The 21,473-nt window shown below is 31.6% G+C and overlaps 3 protein-coding genes across 3 annotated transcripts; 1 reads left to right on the top strand and 2 right to left on the bottom strand.

Annotated features, from left to right (window-relative positions):
* Positions 1-5,375: 5,375 nt before the first annotated feature.
* Positions 5,376-8,538, bottom strand: HELRODRAFT_160513 (hypothetical protein; the record flags this gene model as incomplete). Its single annotated transcript, XM_009017467.1, has 3 exons — positions 5,376-5,416; positions 5,898-6,013; positions 6,137-8,538. The coding sequence occupies 3 exons, from the start codon at positions 8,536-8,538 to the stop codon at positions 5,376-5,378; spliced, it is 2,559 nt and encodes an 852-aa protein (XP_009015715.1).
* A 1,597-nt stretch (positions 8,539-10,135) lies between these two features.
* HELRODRAFT_64710 (hypothetical protein) lies at positions 10,136-13,656 on the top strand (the record flags this gene model as incomplete). Its single annotated transcript, XM_009017466.1, has 3 exons — positions 10,136-10,253; positions 12,397-12,498; positions 13,547-13,656. The coding sequence occupies 3 exons, from the start codon at positions 10,136-10,138 to the stop codon at positions 13,654-13,656; spliced, it is 330 nt and encodes a 109-aa protein (XP_009015714.1).
* An 856-nt stretch (positions 13,657-14,512) lies between these two features.
* Positions 14,513-21,205, bottom strand: HELRODRAFT_188334 (hypothetical protein; the record flags this gene model as incomplete). Its single annotated transcript, XM_009017465.1, has 13 exons — positions 14,513-14,650; positions 15,233-15,337; positions 15,479-15,525; positions 15,635-15,726; positions 18,165-18,232; positions 18,318-18,353; positions 18,421-18,481; positions 19,215-19,304; positions 19,377-19,515; positions 20,121-20,211; positions 20,658-20,786; positions 20,981-21,071; positions 21,165-21,205. 12 exons carry the CDS (start codon positions 21,203-21,205, stop codon positions 15,251-15,253), a joined length of 972 nt encoding a protein of 323 aa, XP_009015713.1. The 3' UTR covers positions 14,513-14,650; positions 15,233-15,250.
* Between the last annotated feature and the right edge of the window lie 268 nt (positions 21,206-21,473).

The raw sequence follows: 21,473 nt of genomic DNA, 5'->3' as shown, positions 1-21,473 counted from the left end.
ATCCAAAAATATTTCAACTCAAAAAATCTAAAAGAAAAGAACAAACCGATTAGAAAATGTCTGAGGATTCAAACAGACAACATGAATAAAAAGTTTATGAAGTCAAAGAAACCAACCATGTACATGCAGTGGTGCATTTCGTCCGCCTGTGCGTATGTATGATCTATTATTACCAAGTTTTTGTGCTTGCCCAATGCCTCAGCCACTTCAAATAAAATCAAAATTAATAATTAAAAAATTATAACATTTCTATAACAATTAAAAAAAGACATTAAAAAGTGAAGAAAAATATTATGTTGTTGCCGACAAGGTAAAACCAGTTTGCAAGTTTGCTCGGAATATAAGCGCACCAACTTTTTACAACAACCATCATTCACACGTACACACACGCGCAAGCTTGAGGTGGAAAACACTTTTGGAAATTGACGGAATAAATGTCAGATGTATAAGTGAAATGTTAGTTGAATAAAATATTAGTGGAATAAAATAGAATCATAGTTTAATGACATCCTGTTTATAAATTAGATGTCATTATCATTTTCAGCTCATGCCCTTTTTTCGTATTCAAACTAAAATACTGATTATTTTTTTTTATCTTTCAGCGACATTATTTCAACTTAAAATTCTTCTTATCACACTGCTCATGACCGCTTCGAGAAACGTAAAATGAAATTTGCACTTAATTAAAAGAAATGACGGCTAAATAAAAAATCAGATATAAAAGCGAACATCATGGTAGATAGATAGATAGATAGATATCAGAATGGAGGGTAAACATAGCATCAGATCATTATCAACGACATAACACCATGTTTATCAAAACCAACATCGCTCCATTAAAACTCATTAATAATGTAATGATGAATGCACACACACACACTTGCGTGCACATTCCCCCACACACAAACACACACACACACACACTTATATATATATATATATATATATATATATATATATATATATATATATATATATATATATATATATATATGAGAATGAAGGTGTAGGGGACTAAATATATTCAATTTTCAATATTTATTTATTCAACAATTCAAATCAAACATATGTAAGAAATGAAAATGATACAAATATTCCTCAACAAAGGTTATAGAGTTCAAAAACATAATATCCCTCATGATGGCAGAGATGAGCAGAGCAACATAAGGGACAGCATGTTGATTTTGAAATTTTGAATATGGAAGTTTGGAATCAGATGAAAGTCGGCTATCTGTTCGTTTGGTGAATTCAGCATCAGTGCCACAATAAATTCCAGTTTCAAGTCATTCAGCCAGACAGAACAAGAAACTCTTTAAATGAAAACCGATTTTTTCTAACATAGGATGAATTTGAATCTATGTTGAGACTTATCTGTTTCTTTGGCTATGTGATGTTGTTTTTGTCTTACACCAATTCAGTTAAAATTAGAAAATAAATTAAACAGATAACGAGACGACCACACACATAGACCAGACTTACGTGGAATGATTTCGTGCATAAACATTTTTAATAAAAAAATTTCAATTCAGAAGATATAGAAAACTAAAGATGGAGAAATAAACCAGACTTGAGCATACTTGAGAGGTTGAGAAAGATTTTAAAATTCTGAATATACACAAAGTGCATCAATTAGCAACAGTAATTATATATATATATATATATATATATATATATATATATATATATATATATATATATATATATATATATATATATGCATCTATAATTTGTTATTAGATAGATCATATGTTACGATAGCCATGAATAATAAACTTATCCAAAAACAAATGACATGATGATATTTTTAACAAACTTTTATTGCATAAAAAATAAAAATGAAACTACTTGGAACATTCAGTTTGTAGGAAAAAAATAACCACAAATGTAAACCTCTAAAACGTTAGCGAATTCTGTGATTGATGATACATTAGTATTATAGTTGAACATATTTATAGATAATTAAATCATAGCCCTGTGTGTTTGTTAATTAATCAATAACAAATTATAGAAAGTCAAACAAATGTCCATAGAGCATGGATAGTGCAGTACAACATAATATAACTTACATTCAAAAACAATATATAACAATCCTCATAAAGATATCCACACAGTCACTGATAAATAACATACTCTTAACCACGCCTTAATGGCAAAACGGCCATCAGTCAGATGAAAGGAATGCCATATGCACCATATTAAACTGACAAATTAATCTTCAACAAAAATATCCAGAAAGAGATAACTTAATAAATGAATAATAATATTTTTCTGAAAATAAATGGAATGGACTGAAACTGTGAAATCAAAAAAATCAGCCAAACATCTGTACCTCAACTGCAATGACTCGTCGAAGATAGTTGGCCTGCCTATCATATTCTGGACAAATATGTTGCACAGCAGATTTCTTCAGTGGGATAAATTTGTTAGGGATGATTGATTCAGTGTAAGGAACAGATAAAATACAAATCTTTCAACTTTGAAAAGCAGCAAATCCTGCTAGCATTACAGATGACAGAACAGATATCAGTCATTACTATATTACAATGCACTACAAACCATAATAACTTTCTTCATCATTAACAATAATACTATCCTCACTGTCACAGAGTTAAAAATCTTCAGTCTCAAGCAGCCTTTAGTTTTCCTGACAGAACCAAGAAGCAAAATGCTTGATAAAGTTTTATCATTTGAATTTCATTATGTTCTAGGAAAGTACACGGTGCAACAAAAAAATTTGTCAAGGCAATGAACATTTTGAATAAAGATATATAAAAGGAATTGTGAGAGACATAGATGTAGCAGCTAAGCAACAAAATAAAATAGACATAAGAAAATATTGATAAAAAAACATCATTGTTAAAAATGTTATAGCAGAAAAGGGTCTGAATTAATTAAATGTATATAAACAAAATACTGTCATATTTGAGAGAATATACATATAATCTTACAAGTCCATGTAAACAAGTGGGCACAAACGCAAACTGAAAATAATGTACTCAATAAAAGACTTGCTATTCTAACAAAAAACACAATGAACGGATCTATGTATATTTGTGGTTCTCATTCTTTTGTATTCCTTATCAATAAATACATTTCTCTATGTATCTATACATATACAATCACATTTATATATACATGTAAATATCTTATGCAAATACATTTATCCACTGAATGCTTCATCTGTTTACCTAAGCATATACCTCTAGTAGTAATAACCATCTCTTCTACAAGCATGTCTATAACTAGATGCTCCCGATAGCAAAAGATAACACAGAAAAATATGTAAACAAATGAAATGCACAAAATATTGGTATAGGTGTATAAGAATACAAAAATATTTTCATCTAAATATTGTATTTATTTATATATTTTTTGAAAATTAGAATAATTATTAAATTTGAAACGGTTGTTTATCGTTATAAAATAAAGTTTACTGAAATGCTAAAACTCATTAAGTTTTTAATACTGTTTTGCTTGCAGCTGCCATTACCCATTACAACCAAGCTGTGATTAGAGATTTAAATAAACTATTTATAATATCCCTTGTTTAGTACTATTCAACTAATTTGTAAAAATATTCCATCAAGTTGAATATGCAGTGACTGAATCATCTGCCATCAATCAGCAGGCAAGCTGTCAACAAGTGAATAGGTACAGAGAGAATAAAATAAATTGAGTTCTACCAAATATTACAGACACAAATTATTTGAAAGAAAAACTTTTGTGACCAAAGAGATTAATTTAAATTATATGTGTTCCATGAGATCATAATACATTAAGGTTCGTATTAGACTTCAGTGTTATTCACAGCGTCTAATATGGCATCCAGCAAGAAATTTGAGATACCTAGTCTCAAGTTAGAGAGATGTGTTAAGCCTGTGTTTGTCTTCTTACATAAATCTATGAACACCTCAAAACGAATCATGTTTAAACCATCCCAATCTAACACTTCCTAACATGTTGAACCGCTTATGAATGATTTTTTAGTAAGAATCTATCCACATGTTTTCCAGACCTTGTGATCTTTCTTCATTTACATTTACCTAGGCACCTCCATTTCTGCAGCATGCCTTCCTTTATTTATTTAATCAATAAATTACGCTCATACACAGCCAGGTCTTTAGGAAAAAGGTATGTGATTTTTTGTTGGATTTATACACGATCAAACTGAACCATAATTAACATGCGTGACAATGCAATCCGTTAGATTGATTTATACAGCTATTTTCCACTGTATATTGAAAGCTGTTTTTTTTATCATCATTACAATGGCTTTATCACAAAACAAGCCTCAAAAAAATTAACGACAACGATACAAAAAAGTTAAATAAAAAAAAATTAAATTTACCATTATTCGAAAGTAATTTAGTAAGCAATGAGTGAAACACATGGAAAAGAATGTAACTCTCCAGGAATGTGTGCATATCAATAAACAAAAAATGTGAAACACTCTTAAAACTCTGATAGTGCAGCACGGGCACACACACACTTATATACATACATAATACATACATACATACATACAAACAAACAAACATACATACAAACATACATAATATATATATATATATACATACACACACATATGTATCTAGATGCATATATACTAACCAGTACATAAGCATACATGTCTAACATAACATTACACAAGCAATGTTTGACCAACTGTTAAAATATAAAAAGATCATATTCCTAATGAAGCATTCAATTTGATGATAATGCCTTTTGACACATTTGCATAAATCACATCCAGTCGTGATCCCGATGAGTTCAGTATTGTTCTAAGCAGAAATTTTGTTTCTTTTACAAACATTACTAAGGGAAACATGACAATATTTAGGCAGATATAATTTTTTCACTTCTACAACTTAGGTACTACAATCTGTTTAAATATATAAGTAAATTTAATTTGGGATGATAAAACTGAAAACTTTTCTCCACATTGCAATGCCTGATGGCGGAATGATTCCACTTTTTGTATAAAAATAAGACGAAAATTTAAAAAGATACATCCTGCAAGTGATGCAAGCACCCGCAAAGTGAATATTTTCATGCAGCAGAATTAGGAAACAAGAGAGTACGCAATGAAAACCACTATGAAAAAATAAAGGAACAAAGGTTACCAAGTTGTAGGTTGCATTATGCTAAAATGCATCAAATAAATATTCTTTAATCTATTTATTACGGTTGTATAAATCTGCAAGAGAAGGCTTTTTTATTAAAATTTCAATAATGTATATATATATATATAAATGTTTGGCAAAGCATCTAAAGCTTGCATTTAATAGGGAAAAAAGTTTTTAAATGAGCATCTCCCAAACGCACAAAAAAATAAGATATAACAAATATAGACTAGAGTTAAGTTATATGTCAATTCAACTTGTTTGATGTCCTGCCCAGTTTTCCAATTGATCAACTACCAGACATTATGTGGTTGTATCACATTTAAATTTTAAAGCATCCACAGTGAGCTAGAAAACTCCAGCACTGCAACTGATACTTTAACACCATATCAACTTTTCAAACATTGCTCACTAAACATTGAACTGATCAGCAAAGGAATGTAGTTGTTTAGCCTGTACTAACGCTATCATGCATTATAAATGTTTGGGGAAAAACTGATACAAAAATTTTGAATATCATAAGCACATTCAAAATACAATAAAATAGTTCACTTTAATCAATTCTTACTTTAATACAGATAGAATATGCACTAGAACACAATAAAATAGATTAAATAAGCATTATTGGTAATAAAAAAATAAAATTTTTAAAAATCTTTTCAGCTAAACTCTCAAATAAACATGAAAACAGCAAATATAACTTGAAATGGTTTAAAAAAATGTGAAAGAATAATAAAATGTAAACAGATGAATAGTTAAGTAAAAGCATCAAACCTTGTTTATAGTTCCACTCTCTTTGTTCTTTCAATTTGCTTGGTGACAAGTTAGGACCAGGAGGACCATTGTGAAGGTTCAACACAAACACTCCATTCATGTTCATCTGCAGTTTGCTATGTTGAAAATTTAATGAAAATAATGAACACCTTAACTATTTTTATAAATTTATGTAATTAAATATTAGAAACTCGTTAAAATTTATTATGAATATAATGATCTAAATACATCCAACGAACCTCAATTTGTCTCCTTGAGGATTGCCAACCAGGATGACCATGACAAACAATCCTTCATTGAGCATTTGCATAACTCTCTGCCTACCTATTTCAACGGGGTAGGTTTCCAAAACATCACCAGCTGAATAGTTCATAACAGTGTTCCAATCCTGTTCTACATCAATTTGAGGGAGGTGATCAACAAATTGATTGCCTGCACTTTCAATGTGATCATGATGTTGAGGGTGGTTGTAGCCATGATGGAACCAAGGTGCCTGAGGTATGTCCCCAGATGGTAAGTCAGCATTGTTGACGGACACCCATGGTTGAAATGCTTGATGACTTGAAGGATAATCTGGTCTGATAAACATCGAGTTACCACCATAAAAATTGTTGTAAGGAACCCCAGAAGAATATGGAGGCATAGGAGCAAAATTGAGCATTCTCATCATACCAGCTTGAGCATGATGGGATAGAATCATTCCGTTGGGAAGTGATGGAGGAGGACCCATTGGCATAGGTGGATACATTGATCCCATTTTAAACAAATATGGAGAGTTATTTCTTGAAACATTAGGATTAATTAGTTGTTGAGGTTGCTGGATTTGCGGTTGGTTCTTTTTGTTGTTGCTGTTGTTGTTAACTTGTTGCTGGTTAACATCCACATTTAATGCACCTGGTAAAAATGCAATGTTATTATCAACAGGCTTAGCATCCGTGTGTTGAGATTTTGTAGCAGATGTATTCTGTTTTGCTTGGAATTGATTGGATATAAATATTGGAGCATCAACTTTCAAATTGGTTTTCTTGTGATGAGACATAGGATAACCCATTAGGTGATCATTATGAAAATAAACGCCACTAACATCATAATTATGACTTGGTTGTTTTGAAGTTAAGTTAAGATATCCAGTTGAACTGTGGGCAACATCTAAGGAGTTGAATTCCCTACTCCGAAAAGCATCCGTAGAATAAGATAAAAATCCTTTGGGGTTCACTTGGACAGTTGTAGGTTGGGGTAAATCTAAAGTATTCAGTTGTGATTCAGAGTTAAATCTTGTGTGAGGCATTCGAAAAAGTGAATTAGGAGACAGTATCACAGGATTAGGCATGGGAGGCTTGAATTCATAGGCCATCTTGCTTTCTTGAAATGGTGGTGGATTGAATGGACATTTATCTTTCAAGCCCGGAGTAGTAATGCCCTCATCGGTGTATTGATCCAGATCACTTAGCAAATTGCGAATTATTTTTTTAGTTTCTTCCAATTGCGTTTGTTTTGACTTGGTACGATCCTTTTCGGCAGAGCTGGCTGTAGAAGGTCCAATATCCGAACCAACCGTTAATCGAGAAGGTGGCTGTCCATATAAAGATGCATCTTTGCCATTCCCATTGAGTTCAGGTAAACTTTGTAATGCAGGCTCGCTTCCACTGATCCTATTCTGACCTGTTTGTAAACGTCTGAGAAATCTTGGTGGTAAACTATCCATGTGCTTTATAGCCACCTTCAACTGAGCTGGGTAGATGTTAATGCCTAGCATGCCAGTCACTGAGTTTTTAGTGATGTTTTCCACATTTTCATCAGGAAAATTTCCCTTTTGATGCCCTTCAACATTAGGAAAAAGTTTTTTTGCTGTTTGTTGCTCTTTGGACAACTTGTTAATGTTGTTTAGAAAATTGATTTCTCGGTTTCTTGCAAAATCTTTAACGTTATTGTTTGCGTTATTCATATTGTTTTTATTAAAATTCATTCTGGATAGATCCTTTCCATTGTTAACATTATGTCTTCGAATCATTTCTTTATTACCATAGATTCGAGCATTTGATGCATGATTCACCTTTGGTCTAATATTTTTAGGGGTTTCTCTTTGATTGCTAAACTTATCACCAAATTCTTTATTTTCGTTAGTAAACTTCGGAGAATGCTTTTCGTTACTAGAATCTCCTCCTGTATTTTTATCATTTTCAACATTTTCATCTGAGCTCTCTTCACTATCAATGGCAGCATCATCCAAACCAACAATGATTACATCTTCAATTAAACTTTCAAGAGCTTCTCTCTCTTCTGGATTCAAAGATAAAGTTTTTTTTCTGTGACCTCTTCTAGGATATTGATTGACATAGAGGGCCTCTGTATCCAAGTGTAATCTACCTTCGGTGGACCTTGCTGTGGATGGTCTCTGCAAAATTTTAAATGACTTCTTGTCCAAATTATTGAAAGACTCATCAGAGTTAGGGCTTGGTTTTAAATCTGGCGAACCAATACTTGAAACAGGAGATTCAAAATTTTCATTTGCTCCCAGATGGTCTTTGGATGGGCTCTTGTGAGAACTGTTGAGAAAATACGTTTGATCTGTGCTACAGTTTTGAGGCATTGCAGATGGTATATCAATAGTCAAATAGCTAGAGTCAATACCATCGTACATTTTAACAAATCATTAATTTTGCTTCATTAATTCTTCAATATTTCTTCTGTTTCTTGTTTCAGTCTTTTATAATCTTTTACTTCAGATTATCTGTGGATAAAAAGTGTTATCAATCATTAACCAGCAACAAGTTTATTGATATTGATTATTATATTAATTATAATATTTAGAATTATGAATTGAATCAATATTTTTAAAATTTTCTGATTCAACGGGTTTTTAGAATGAGTTCAGCAAGGCAAAAAGATGTTAATGAATTGTGAGAACTTTATTAAATAAACTTTAATCATCTTAAAGGCGTTGACCGTTGAGAATCCATGTTTGTTTTATTTTATACGCCGTTTTGCAACTTACACAGTACAGTACAGTACAGATACTTAAAAACCCTTAGCCTTTATCAAGCACCAGACTGCTTCACGTTTTTGCAAAATATGCAGCAAAAATAAAACTGAAATGAAACAAAACATCAAATCGCTTCAAAAATAGCTCATATTTCCATTTCTTCTACATATTTCTCGCAAACTGAAAGTCACAGGTTAACAATTTACGAACCATATTAAATTTATACGGCATAAAATTAGCAATTTAATTTAATGGTATGGACTATGGAGTGTGAACGTTGAAAAAAATGTTACAACAAATCTTTAAAATAATTTTTTTAAAGATTAAACCAGAAAAGTTACAAAAGTTTAGAAAAAATTAGTTAATAATTAATGAGGAAAATAAAATAATTTAGAAGGATACTACCACGAATTAACCAGCAGCTGATATTATAGACGTTGGTGTGGTGACTAAATGAACTGTGTATCAAGGCCAAAAATAGAAGTCTATTTAAATCCCTTTTTGCGATGTGGAGTGCAGATCTTGCCCAACATCAAATTTATAACTTAAAAAAAAATTAAATGTATAATGGGAAATAAAAATTAGGAGGAAATTATTATTTAACGCTAAATTTCGTTTTTTATGTAGGCAAGTAATTTTTTGAAATACTTTGCATACAATTCTTCTTTTATAGTTATTAATAGTAATAATAAATAACTTTTTAATTATCTATTATTTAATTTATTAATTATATTCATATTTTTTAATTTTGAAGTTATTTGAATGAAAACGTGGATAAAAATAGAACAGCTTAGTGTAAAGTAAGCTGATAAAGTTGTACGCTTTATAAGCTCTCGTCGTCACTGCGCTCCTCAAAACTTGCTGCTGAGATTTCTCCATTGAATTCTTCGTTTGTGACTTGAGTACGTTTTGAATTTTGTTTTGTTATAAAGCTTTCTTTAATTTAATTGCTCTCAAATTTTATATTTTTTAGAATTTTTTACGGCAATATTTCAATTATTAAATTTTTATTTTCGATTTGTAATTACCGCAACGCTCCTTGTAAATAATTAAAATTATAAAAATAATTGTTTTCATGTATTTTCCATTTATTTGGCGTTTTGATTTTAAAATTTTAATTAAAATTGACGCTGTGGTATAGAGGGTTACAGGCCTCCGACATATTTTTTTGCTGTTGTTTTCGTCTGCTGCTTAATTTTAATTATTAACTTGTTTCTGTTAACAGTTTTCATATCCTTTGTCCAAGGCAAACAAAATGGCTGAGCACCACAAAGTACCTCAAGGCATTGAAAAGAAAGACATCACTGAGTTTGACTCCTCGAAACTCAAGCACACTGAGACTCAAGAAAAGAATGTCCTGCCATCTACCGAAGGTAATTTAAAAATATTTAAAATTTTTACTTTTTCAAAAAGCCAATGTCAATCTTTTAATTTTTGATAAAACACAAAACTTATTTAATTAATTTAATTTAATTTGTGATTTTTTAATGAATTATTTGCATTTGTCTACTTTAATTAATTTAACACATGGATCATGTTTTTTGATCATGGATCATGGATTTTTGACAAAACACAAAACTTATTTAATTAATTTAATTTGTGATTTTTTAATGAATTATTTACATTTGTCTACTTTAATTAATTTAACACATGGATCATTTATTTGTTAAATCAGCAATGTCAGTTTCTTCATTGTTTCCATTTTTTACTTTTGAAAAAAAAATTCATATATGTAAGTCTTAACTTAATTCAATAAGAACTGAATAAGAAAGAAGTTGAGTACCACTTATCTTTCAATGCTTCATTTTAATAGACATCTAGTAATTCACATCTCTAACTTACAATGTTTAATGATTTGTATACAATCAATATTACAATTAAGCAAAATTTCAATTCTGGAAAAGCATTCAACTGTTTTTCTTTCTGTCTTTCTTCCTTGCTTATTTTTCAGATCTGTCTCTAACCTTTATTGTCATACTATAATAGAGATGAGGAATCACTTATTATTATCAACAAAATTTGACATTTTATAAGTTATCTCAAGTAATAAAATGTTTCTCTTTTACTTTGTTTACAATGCCATGACATTAATCAATCATTGATGTTTTCATTTAGTGGCATATTGATAGAGATGTTACAATGTTGAAAAAAAATTTTTTAAATGATTTATAACATTAACTAGGCCTATTATAGTAATATATTACTGATTAATTTACTTTTTTTTTGGGGGGGGTGAAAAATTTTAAAAATTACATTGCATGGCTATACAAATTAAAGTATTTATATTTAACTTATGCAATAATTTAGAGAATTTATTTCAAAAATATAAATTATGATAAATCTAAAAATCAACCCTTGCCTTTGCTATAAAGGTTCTTCTTGTTTCATTCAAATGTTTCATTCAACTGAGTAATATTTTTTTCTCTTTCTCTCCTTTCTCTTTCTGTCTGTCACTTTTTGTTCATGCTCATGATATATTCCAGATTATCATTTTATTTATTTTCATATTATTTCGTAGTGCTCATATTTAGATGACTCAAAACTTCCTATCTTTGCATATTGTTAACAGATGATAAAGTTATCAAATAACAATGTTAAATATTCAATTTTTTCATATTAAAATTTTTTGAAAAGGGGCATCCTGTTACAAATTTGTTTCAATGTTCACTATTGAACTGTTATTTTAATTTGAAACTTAGTTATTAGCCATGAGAAGACATTGCAAAACATTGAGGGTTTTGACAAGACCAACCTAAAGCATACAGAAACTGAAGTAAAGACTGTTCTGCCTGACTCTGATGGTAATGGGGATGGTGATATGGTGATTAAAATGAAAATAATGATAATGATGAGTTCATGTAATTATGAAAATGATGATGATGAGTTTTTATGATGATGATGAAATATAACAAGGGTTTTTTATGCTGGTTTTAATGAATAGTTCCAAAGTTTGAAATCAAATGAGTGGGATGCTTTACAAGTGGTTGTTCTTACATTAGAACATATCTTAATGATGCTGGTGATTAATTGATGAAGATGGTGATTATGATGATGATTAACTATCACATGTTTGTCCAGTTATAATTTGGTCTGCCCCTTTTTTAAACCAGTATGTAATGTAATTATTTGAACCAATGTGTATGAATAAAAAGTTTGATAATTTCAAAAGTAGAAGTGATGTACACTTTTGTTAAATACCACATTGTTAGCTGCATGTTTCAATTCAGTGCACATATGTGAAGCTGAATATATGAGGTTGACTAAAATGATAAATATTGTGATCTGGCATGGGTGGTTATGATATGAATTCTAACCTAATCACTGTGAATATTTAATATGTAAGTTTATTTGCTTAGCTTCTACAAATATAAGATGTAATCAATTTATTTGCTTTAGTACTCATCATATATTCGTGTTATTTAGTTGAATCATTTATAATGTACAACACACCTGCTAATTGATAGAGTTATAATATTGACTGAGACATATTATATTTTTGTTATTTCATTGAAACAGTCATCACTCAAGAGAAAACAATACAGCACATTGAGGCGTTTGATAAAAAGAATTTGAAGCATGCTGAAACTGAAGTTAAAACAACGTTGCCTGATAAAAGTGGTACGTTTCTATTTATTTTTATCAAATTTTTTCTTGTTTTTTAAATGTCATTGGGTTGTAAACAATGTTTTTATGTTCTGCAACTGTTTTACTTCAATATTTTACTGATGTTAGATCTATCAAATTATGTTGAGGCCTTTCAACTTTATCTGGTTCATGAGATTACTCATTTGTTCTTCTGACTGTTCATTATTTCTTATCATTTATGTAATCTGTGAACAAGTAGATGTAAGCATGCATGTTTGTTGAACTGATTGTAAGAAATTCTCACATTTTGTATACACATGTATGAGTATGTATGTATATATGTTATATATGTGCATGCGTATATGTATATATAATATATTTGCAGATATAAATACACATGTAGCTTTACCTGTGAGGTGAATTTGTTGTCATTGTTGCTTACCTGTTCAATTTTAAAGTGTTCCTTTGTTAGCTTACGACAACAGGACATCACTATCATTATGACTTCATATCCAACACATTTTAATAAATTTGCTTCAATCATTCAACGTTGTTGCCACATCATGCAGAGTTTATTTTTAATCTTTTATTCAAAATCACTCACACACTCATTTGTTTATGCATGTTTGTGTAATAAATATATATTTAAATAATATATTATTTATGTACATGTTCACACATACATATGTATCCCTAATTGTATGCTGTGTTCTATGAATTTGTAATAAGATTACATTCCAAAAGCTTTGCCTATGTTTAATGCTCTGCCGTACTAGGCACACATTATCTTGTATCAGCACAGCATTCACCTTTCTTCTGTCAGCATGAAGAAACTCATTAGTCTTCTTATCCTGATTAGAAAAATTTCTATTAGCATATGTTATATTAGCATATGTTATATTTATTACTAATCGTGTTTCATAATTGAGCAAAACAAGTGATTCATTGCAACAATTTCTTTATTAGTGTTTTATTCACCCTCCATTCAATGAAAATTGTTTGCTGTCACAGTTTGACACACTTCCTCATCACACTTCTTTAAATGATATATTTGAAGATAAGAAATTATCCACCATAATAGTGATTAATCAGGAGAAGACTATACAGAACATAGAGGGGTTTGACAAGTCCAACCTTAAGAGGGCATCTACAGAGGTGAAAAATCCACTGCCTGACAAAAACAGTAAGTAACAGTATTTATGTATGTCGCCTGCTTGCTATGCTCACTGGTTGGTTGTTTAGTTGTTTGTTGAATGGTTGGTCAAATGCTCTCTTTGTTCAACTTGTTCTTTGGTCTATTTTGTTTAGCTAATATATTTCACACTATTTTTCTGGGGTCTATTGTGTATAGTTGCATTTGCATTGTTTCTATGAACATGAACAATTATTTAATTGAATATTTGTCCACAGCTATTGAACAGGAGAAGCGTTTGAGTGGCTGCAATTGATTGGCCTTTTTGATGAAACCCATCATAATTTGGATTTAATAATTATTCATTCATTTATACATGAATATTTATTACTTATAAGTTACATTTCAAAAACTTTTTTGTTGACCAAGTTGCACGTCTATATTTACTATTACGCATATTTTACATTTTGTTTTTGTTTGTGATCCAAGTGATATCAGTATGAACTAAACTTGCAAAAGGTTAAAGTTGAAATTTTGTTCAAACAGTGTCTCCTGCGAGAATATATATCGAAAATAAGAGTTATATTAATTGATTAGTTTACAATGAGCTGCTACATTTTTGTGTTCAAAATTGATTTGTGCCTATCTTACCATATAGCAATTTGTTCTATTGTAATATGCTAATGCAGGTTAATAATATTCCTCATTCCAAAGTATTTCCACCAGATAATTTTGTTTTTCATATTCCACTTGTTATTTTTATTCCACTTAAATGATGATGTTGGATCAAAAATTTTCACTGGTTTAAGTTACAGCTTATAATTATTGTTTTTGTTAGCATTCTGAAAGTTTTGTAGCATTGTTCATGTTGGATTTATTTTTTATTCAAAGATTTAAAATAACTCAAAGCATCGATTTTGCGTTCGTGAACTTTATTGTTAATGAATAACCAACTAGAAGATTAAACTCCGTGAGATTTCATTATTCAAATCAATTCCATCATCATCTTTATTGTTTATATCGTTCTTTGCTACTTCTTAGCGGTTGCCTTTGCTTGTTTTTAAGATTAATGTTAATGTTGTGAGTAGTCGGTTATGATATTGTGGTTATGGATAAGTGTAGGTGCGTATTTGGTGAAAAATTTCAAAGATAAACTAAGTAAAAACAGTAAAAAGGAATTTCATCTAGTAGAATGTCCTATTCCCTAGCTTAACAAAACATAATTTGCTACGAGTAACAGAGTATAATATTGCTCACATAAATGTAAACCAGATCGAAATACTCATGTTTCAATTGGTTATTATATCAAGTCATCTGTCATTTTGATATTTATGTATTACAGCGGTAAAATGTTTAGAGAATGTAAAGCTTATATATTTACAGATGCCTCGCATAATTCTATACAAGTTATTAACCGGTTGGGGCAATGAAAATTAACATTCAGGCAATTGCGAAAAGTGATAGCGAGCGAAAATTTTTTTTAACCATCTTAAAAATTTATTGAAATTTAAATCTGGTAGATGCAAGCAGATTTATATTTTTATCAGTTTTTTTTTAATTTCGCAAAGAATTTCCTGATGAAGATAACACATTTCAACAAGGACTACGTAAGAATCAACGTAAAACTGGTACTACCTCTTGATTCTGATTTTGTCACTCAAATGAACTATCGAACGGATGATTAGGCCCTCTTGGTGCGAACAGCAAATGCGGAGGAGGTGGAAGGAAAGGTGGAGGCAATCTTAGGAAATTGAACAGTTACAAAATTAGTCGATCTATACCACATGTCATTCTTGTTCATGATATATGGAGTCAATTCATTGTTATAATTTGCATTAATTATCGTGCTATAATATGAAATGAGTGCAAATCAAGTGAGAACCTTGACAGATGTGGTGGCATCATTGGAGGAAATCGTGGTGGTTCAGCTAGAAAGGATAAATAACATGATTGTTTACATAACTGTCGCGTTTCATTTCATATCCTGGATCATTATATATCAAATAAAATCAAATAAATGTGTGTAGTGACACTTACGTTGGAATGTGGGCCTCACAAGAACAGGGGATCCAGCGCTCAATTGGTCAGCTGACCTCGCTTCATCTATCTTTTTTCCCATCTCTGAAATTCTTATTTTCAAGATCGTGGTCATTTTAGTCATGTATTTTAGCCATGTTTTTGTATGAAACAAGCAATATTTGTGATAGTTCGGTCTTCTCAAAAATATTAAACAAAAAAAACATGTATTTTTAACAATGTACCTATCATTTCTGTTTACTCGGATATTACTTTTGATAAAACTAGCGTAGTTGCCAGAAAACCAAACAAAAATTAAAAACAATGCGGTGGACATGCAAAATGTATGCAGGGTCATCGCTGGTCTGGCAGGAGTGGCTGGAAAAGTAATTTACGCAGGCAGAGTATATGATGAAGGTAGCAAACATTTGGTGATAACTGATGTGCTAAGGTTAATGAAGGAAATGGAATTTGATGTGAGTTCGAGGAAAATGTTCAAAGTAGCAAAGCAGTCAATGAGGGATAGGAAAGATGTTATAGGGAATGGATGTGTTTGGGATGGATCTGGCAAGTTGTGCATAGATGAGGAGGAAAAAGCTCAGGTGTGGAAAGCTCATATGGAAAGGTTGATGAATGAAGAGAATGAGTGGGATGGAGATGTGGAATCCGCGGTCACACACAGTAGAGAAAGCAGTTAGAGAAATGAAACTAGGTAAGGCGACAGGGGTTTCGGAAGTGGCGGCAGAACATATAAAAGCGAGTGGGGTGATAGGAATTGAAGTTATGATGAGAATTGCTAACAGTATGTTTGATGATGAAGGTATACCTGAGGGTGTGTTGGTGCCGTTGTATAAGGGCAAAGGAGATGTGAGAGATTGTGGGTCATATAGGGGTGTGAAATTGCTAGAGCACGGAATGAAGGTAGTGAGGAGGGTGCTTGAAAGGAGGTTGAGAAATATGGTGACAGTTAATGAAATGCAGTGTGGGTTTGTGCCTGGTAGGGGAACGGTGGATGCGTTGTTCATGGTGAGAATGTTGCAGGAGAATTATAGAAAGAAGAAACGAAGATTGTACATGTGTTTTGTGGATCTAGAAAAGGCTTTTGATCGAGTACCGAAGAAGGTCATTGAAAGGGCGATGAGGAAGAAAAGAGTGAATGAGAGACTTGTTAAAGCTGTGATACAGCTGTATGAAGGGGCAAAGACAAAGGTGAGGGTTGGAAGGGGGATGTCGGACGCTTTTAGTGTAGGGTTAGGTAGGAGTGCATCAAGGATCAGTGTTATCACCGTTTCTGTTTGCAATTGTAATGGATGTTGTGTGTGGAAACATAATGGAGGGGTTGTTATTTGAGATTTTGTATGCAGACGATTTAGTTTTGATGGCTGATGGCATGGAAGAATTGCAGTTAAAATTTGACAGATGGAAAAGTGTTATTGAAAAGAAAGGGTTAAAAGTTAATATTGGTAAGACGATGGTAATGGTGAGTGGGGAAGGTGGGGAGCGAGTGATAAGTAAAATAGACCCCTGTGGGGTATGTGACAGGAGAGTGAAGGCTAACTCGGTATTGTGTTTAGGATGTCAAAAATGGGTGCATAAGAGATGTAGTGGTGTGAGGGGGGCACTGAAAAAGGTGGAAGGCACGTTCAAATGTAAGAAATGTGTTCATGGTGTGATTAATAGGACGGACGCAAGGACGGGTTGAGTGGTGGTATTGAAAGAGTGGAAAGCTTTGTTTACTTAGGGGATAAGCTGAACGCGGATGGAGGATGTTTGAGCGCAGTTACGGCTAGAGTTCGTGTAGGATGGATGAAATTTAGGGAACTGGGTGGGGTATTGTGTGGAAAGAAATGGTCAGTTAAGATGAAAGGGAGGGTATATAAAGCATGTGTGAGAGCAGCGATGGTATATGGTGGTGAAACTTGGGTGTTGAGGAGAGAGGAGGAAAGTGTACTGCAGAGGGCTGAAAGAGCTATGGTGAGGATGATGTGTGAGGTTAAAGTAAAGGATAGGAGGAGTAGTACAGAGCTGATGTCAATGATGGGACTGAATGAGGACATTGTGACATTGATAAGGAGATCGAGATTGCGGTGGTATGGACATGTGTTGAGAAGGGATGAAAGGGTCGGGATTAGGCGAGCGTTGGAGTTCGAGGTTGAAGGAGTGGTAGGAAGGGGTCGTCCGCGATTGGGATGGAGAGAGCAGGTGGAGAAGGACAGGGTGAAAGCGGGGTTGCGTGATACTGAGGCGAGTGACAGATGTGGATGGAGTCGAGGGGTATTTCGGTTTCATCATAGGTAGCCAAACGGCAACCCCCGATCTCGGGGAAAATGTCGTCTAAACGTGTGTTGTTGTTGTTGTTGATGTGTTAAGGCACTTGTGGTTCGGCAGCAGCACATCTATGTACCAAGTGTGTCATTGAACAACGACGATGATGATTATAATGGAAATAAAATTCTCAGTTCGTTTCTTTTGAATGCTAAATCAGATTTATCGTGTTGTATAAAAACATAATGGTCAAATAATCAAATGAATATTTTAGTTAACAACTAACTTAGTTTTGTAGTAAGTTATGTCAGCTTTACTCTGAGCAATTTCTTTTTCATTTTTTAGACATGATTGCTGAGAAAAGCAAATGTCAATTTTAATTTATTAAATCAACCAATCAGTTAGTCAATCAACTTTCAATGCCAAGACAAAATCTCACCCAATATTCATGCGTTCTTTTTTCAATGGCAGCAATCTAAGAAAGATAAAATGAATTTTATTTTAAACAGATTATTCAAAAATTTAAAGAAAATTCATTTTACTTTCTGTCTGTGTTGAACACCCATTTCTTTAATTTCATTTTTTAAATCTTCAATATCTTTCCTATGAAAAATTTATACTCATTATTTTAATTGTTCATTATCATGATTGTTGATTGCATTGTTGTATTAATGAATGAATATATTTTTAAAAAATGCTCTCATAAATGCTACTTGGAAAGCTTCCGTTGAATGAGTTCATTCAAATGAGTGAGTTTCAGATCATTGGCAACACCACAAACAAAGCTGCTGCCTCTATCATGCTATTCATATTTCCTCAGAGCGTCATTTATTGATAGGTTGCAGACAGCAAGACATACCTAAAGCCTGTGTCATTCTTTAACTACACACTAACTATATAGAGGCAGTTCACATGAACACCTTACACAATGTTCTAGAAACCAAGAATCTGAATGTTTACACAACCGTGAGCCATTACCGCACCTTCATTAAATATTCTAAATCAGATTCCAAGTTGTCAAACTAATTCTGCAGTGCCATTTTAAAAGGCTGCATTTACCAAGTTACATACAAATATATGATATTACAAATGCACTAACAATCTATTTGCTTCTTCTAATCAAATTCATCTTAATTTATTTGGAAACCTAAACTAGTCTAACAGTAGTTGCTTTATTAAGAATCGACTTAAGATATAGAAATTAATTTTATTTAAAACCCAACAAAAATTGTATTCTAGATGAGATAGTATCCCACAGCAAAGATAATTTCAAATTATATCTAACGCAAAATTTAATTGATGTCCATTTATTTCAAATAAATAAAAAGGTTCTCACATGTAAGTAGATTTCAGAACTTCCAACTCCTTCGACTCTTGTTCTTTTTTCATATCTTCCTTCATTCTGGCTTCTTCCTCATCTTTTGTTCTGAAGATGTTCCCCAAGGTAGAATTATAATAAATTATAAAATTAATAAAAAAATAGTTAAAAGTTGCTTACTTTGCACATTCTTTTTCTTTTTCCTCGACCAACTTTTCAAGCATCTTTCTATCGGAAATGACTCTTTCAATGTCGCTTTTCCATTTTGAACACGAGCTTTGTAATTTTTCTTCTTCTAGTTTCATCTTTCTCAATTCAGCTGACGCAAAAAAATGTTAACTCTTCGTTACTTCATATAATATTATTTTGGATAAATGTTGAACCATTTAAGATATATGTTCATTTTTAAATACATTTCTTTATTTTTTGTTTTTAATAATACTCTACACGCCATATATCGGATTAAACAAACACGAAATAATCAGCCGGCAATTTTCATTACACATCATTTAGAAAAAGGTTTGGTTTCTGAATAGTTTAAAAAAAAGTATATGAGCTGATTTTGTTTTAATAAGCGTGTGTTGTAGGATGATTTAAATAAAAAAAAATGATTTTAACAGCACTGGTAGTTATATAGAATAGACGATATCCTTATTATCAAATGCTGTCAGCCCAATATTTAAAGACCATCGTGCGTCGTGCTAAGGTGCTAACACGTAGCCTACAAAGATAAGCGTTGTATGAAAGCTTTTACGTTTACCAAACACAACAAATATGTATATTTAATAACAAATTGCGTTTTAAAGATTAGTATGTATATAATTAATTTGACAATTTTTATTCTATAGAAATACTTGAAAATGCTAATCAAAAGAAAGCGTCAGATGAAAATAATAAGTATTCAATTAGTAATTAATGTCAAACTTTGGTAAACTTTTTCTTTTTCTTTTTCCAATTCCAAAGCTTTTTTCAGTGCATCAATTTCCTGCTGCATTTCTTTAATGGCATTCTCTGTCTGAATGAGATCAAAAATGTCACTAATCAATTACTAACAACAGTTATCTGATAAAACAAACAATGTTCATTAAACATTAGCTAGTAAAGCAAACTGCAAATGTACAACAGTTGGGATTCGAATTGCTCTTCAACTCACATCTAACCACTTCTTAAAGGATATAGTAGAAAAAAGTAATTTCAAATATCTCAACTTCAAATGTAACATGTAAACTCTTTGTTTCCCTGACTGCTTTTTATTTACATCCACATGGCATAACATCCGTCCAGCAAACTACGCCCATGTCAGTTTTTATATTGATCAAGCTGCTTACACAAAAGACTTAAGAATTCAAGGAATTGGAATGATGAATATAGTCACACCTTCACAAAATTCTCCAACTACTGAATCATTTAAACATGTCCGAACTAATAGACAACGACTTGAAAGATATAAAAACTACTTACCTTACTGTAGCAAAAATCATCAGCAACTTTCTGCATGAGTTGAGCAATACCACCATCATCATTTGCATCTTTTAACGTAAGGAACTCTTTATCGTACGCCAGAAATATTTCATTCAGTCTATTTGAAATCTGATCAAAATTATTTCAAATGTTATTGCACCGGTTCAAGAAATGGAGTAAAATTCAAATACTTCGTATCAGAGTAACTGACTTGGAAAAGTCAAGAAACTTAAAACATTAACGATTAAATGATTGTGAAAGTAATTTTAACAAGAACATTTAATGAAATCGAGCTGGAAAAATAGTTTTGTCAACAAACTTACTTCAATTTCTTTCTTTTTCTCAGTAATGTTTGCCAGCAGCTTATTTTCTTCAGCTTTAGAATCCATTTTTCTTTTTTCGAAATTTTCTACCCTTGGTGCAGAAGCATTTGAAAATTAGAAAATTGTCCATTAATTTATTACAAAGCCATGGGCAATAATTTATATTAAAAAATAACGTTCTTACTGTTTCGAGGTTTCTTTTAGTTCCTTTTCAACCTTGTGCATTATAAAATAAATTGATATCGCAGTTTTAAGATGAACTTTAAAAAAATTGCGTGCATATAGATTATACAGTTACACAACAATTAAATAAAAAGAGTACAAATATAATAAAAAAAAGAAAATTTTCGAACATGATTCGTGCGAAAGTCATGTGAATAAAATCTGAATACATCTAGTGATAATAGTAATCTTACTCTTCCTGTTGCTCATGACTTTCCTCTACTTTTGATACTGTTGATCAAACTATTCTCTTAAGACTGCTAGATCATTC

Source organism: Helobdella robusta (assembly GCF_000326865.2).
Source record: "Helobdella robusta unplaced genomic scaffold HELROscaffold_2, whole genome shotgun sequence".
NCBI classification, from domain to species: domain Eukaryota; kingdom Metazoa; phylum Annelida; class Clitellata; order Rhynchobdellida; family Glossiphoniidae; genus Helobdella; species Helobdella robusta.
This window is presented reverse-complemented; position numbering and strand designations above follow the sequence as displayed.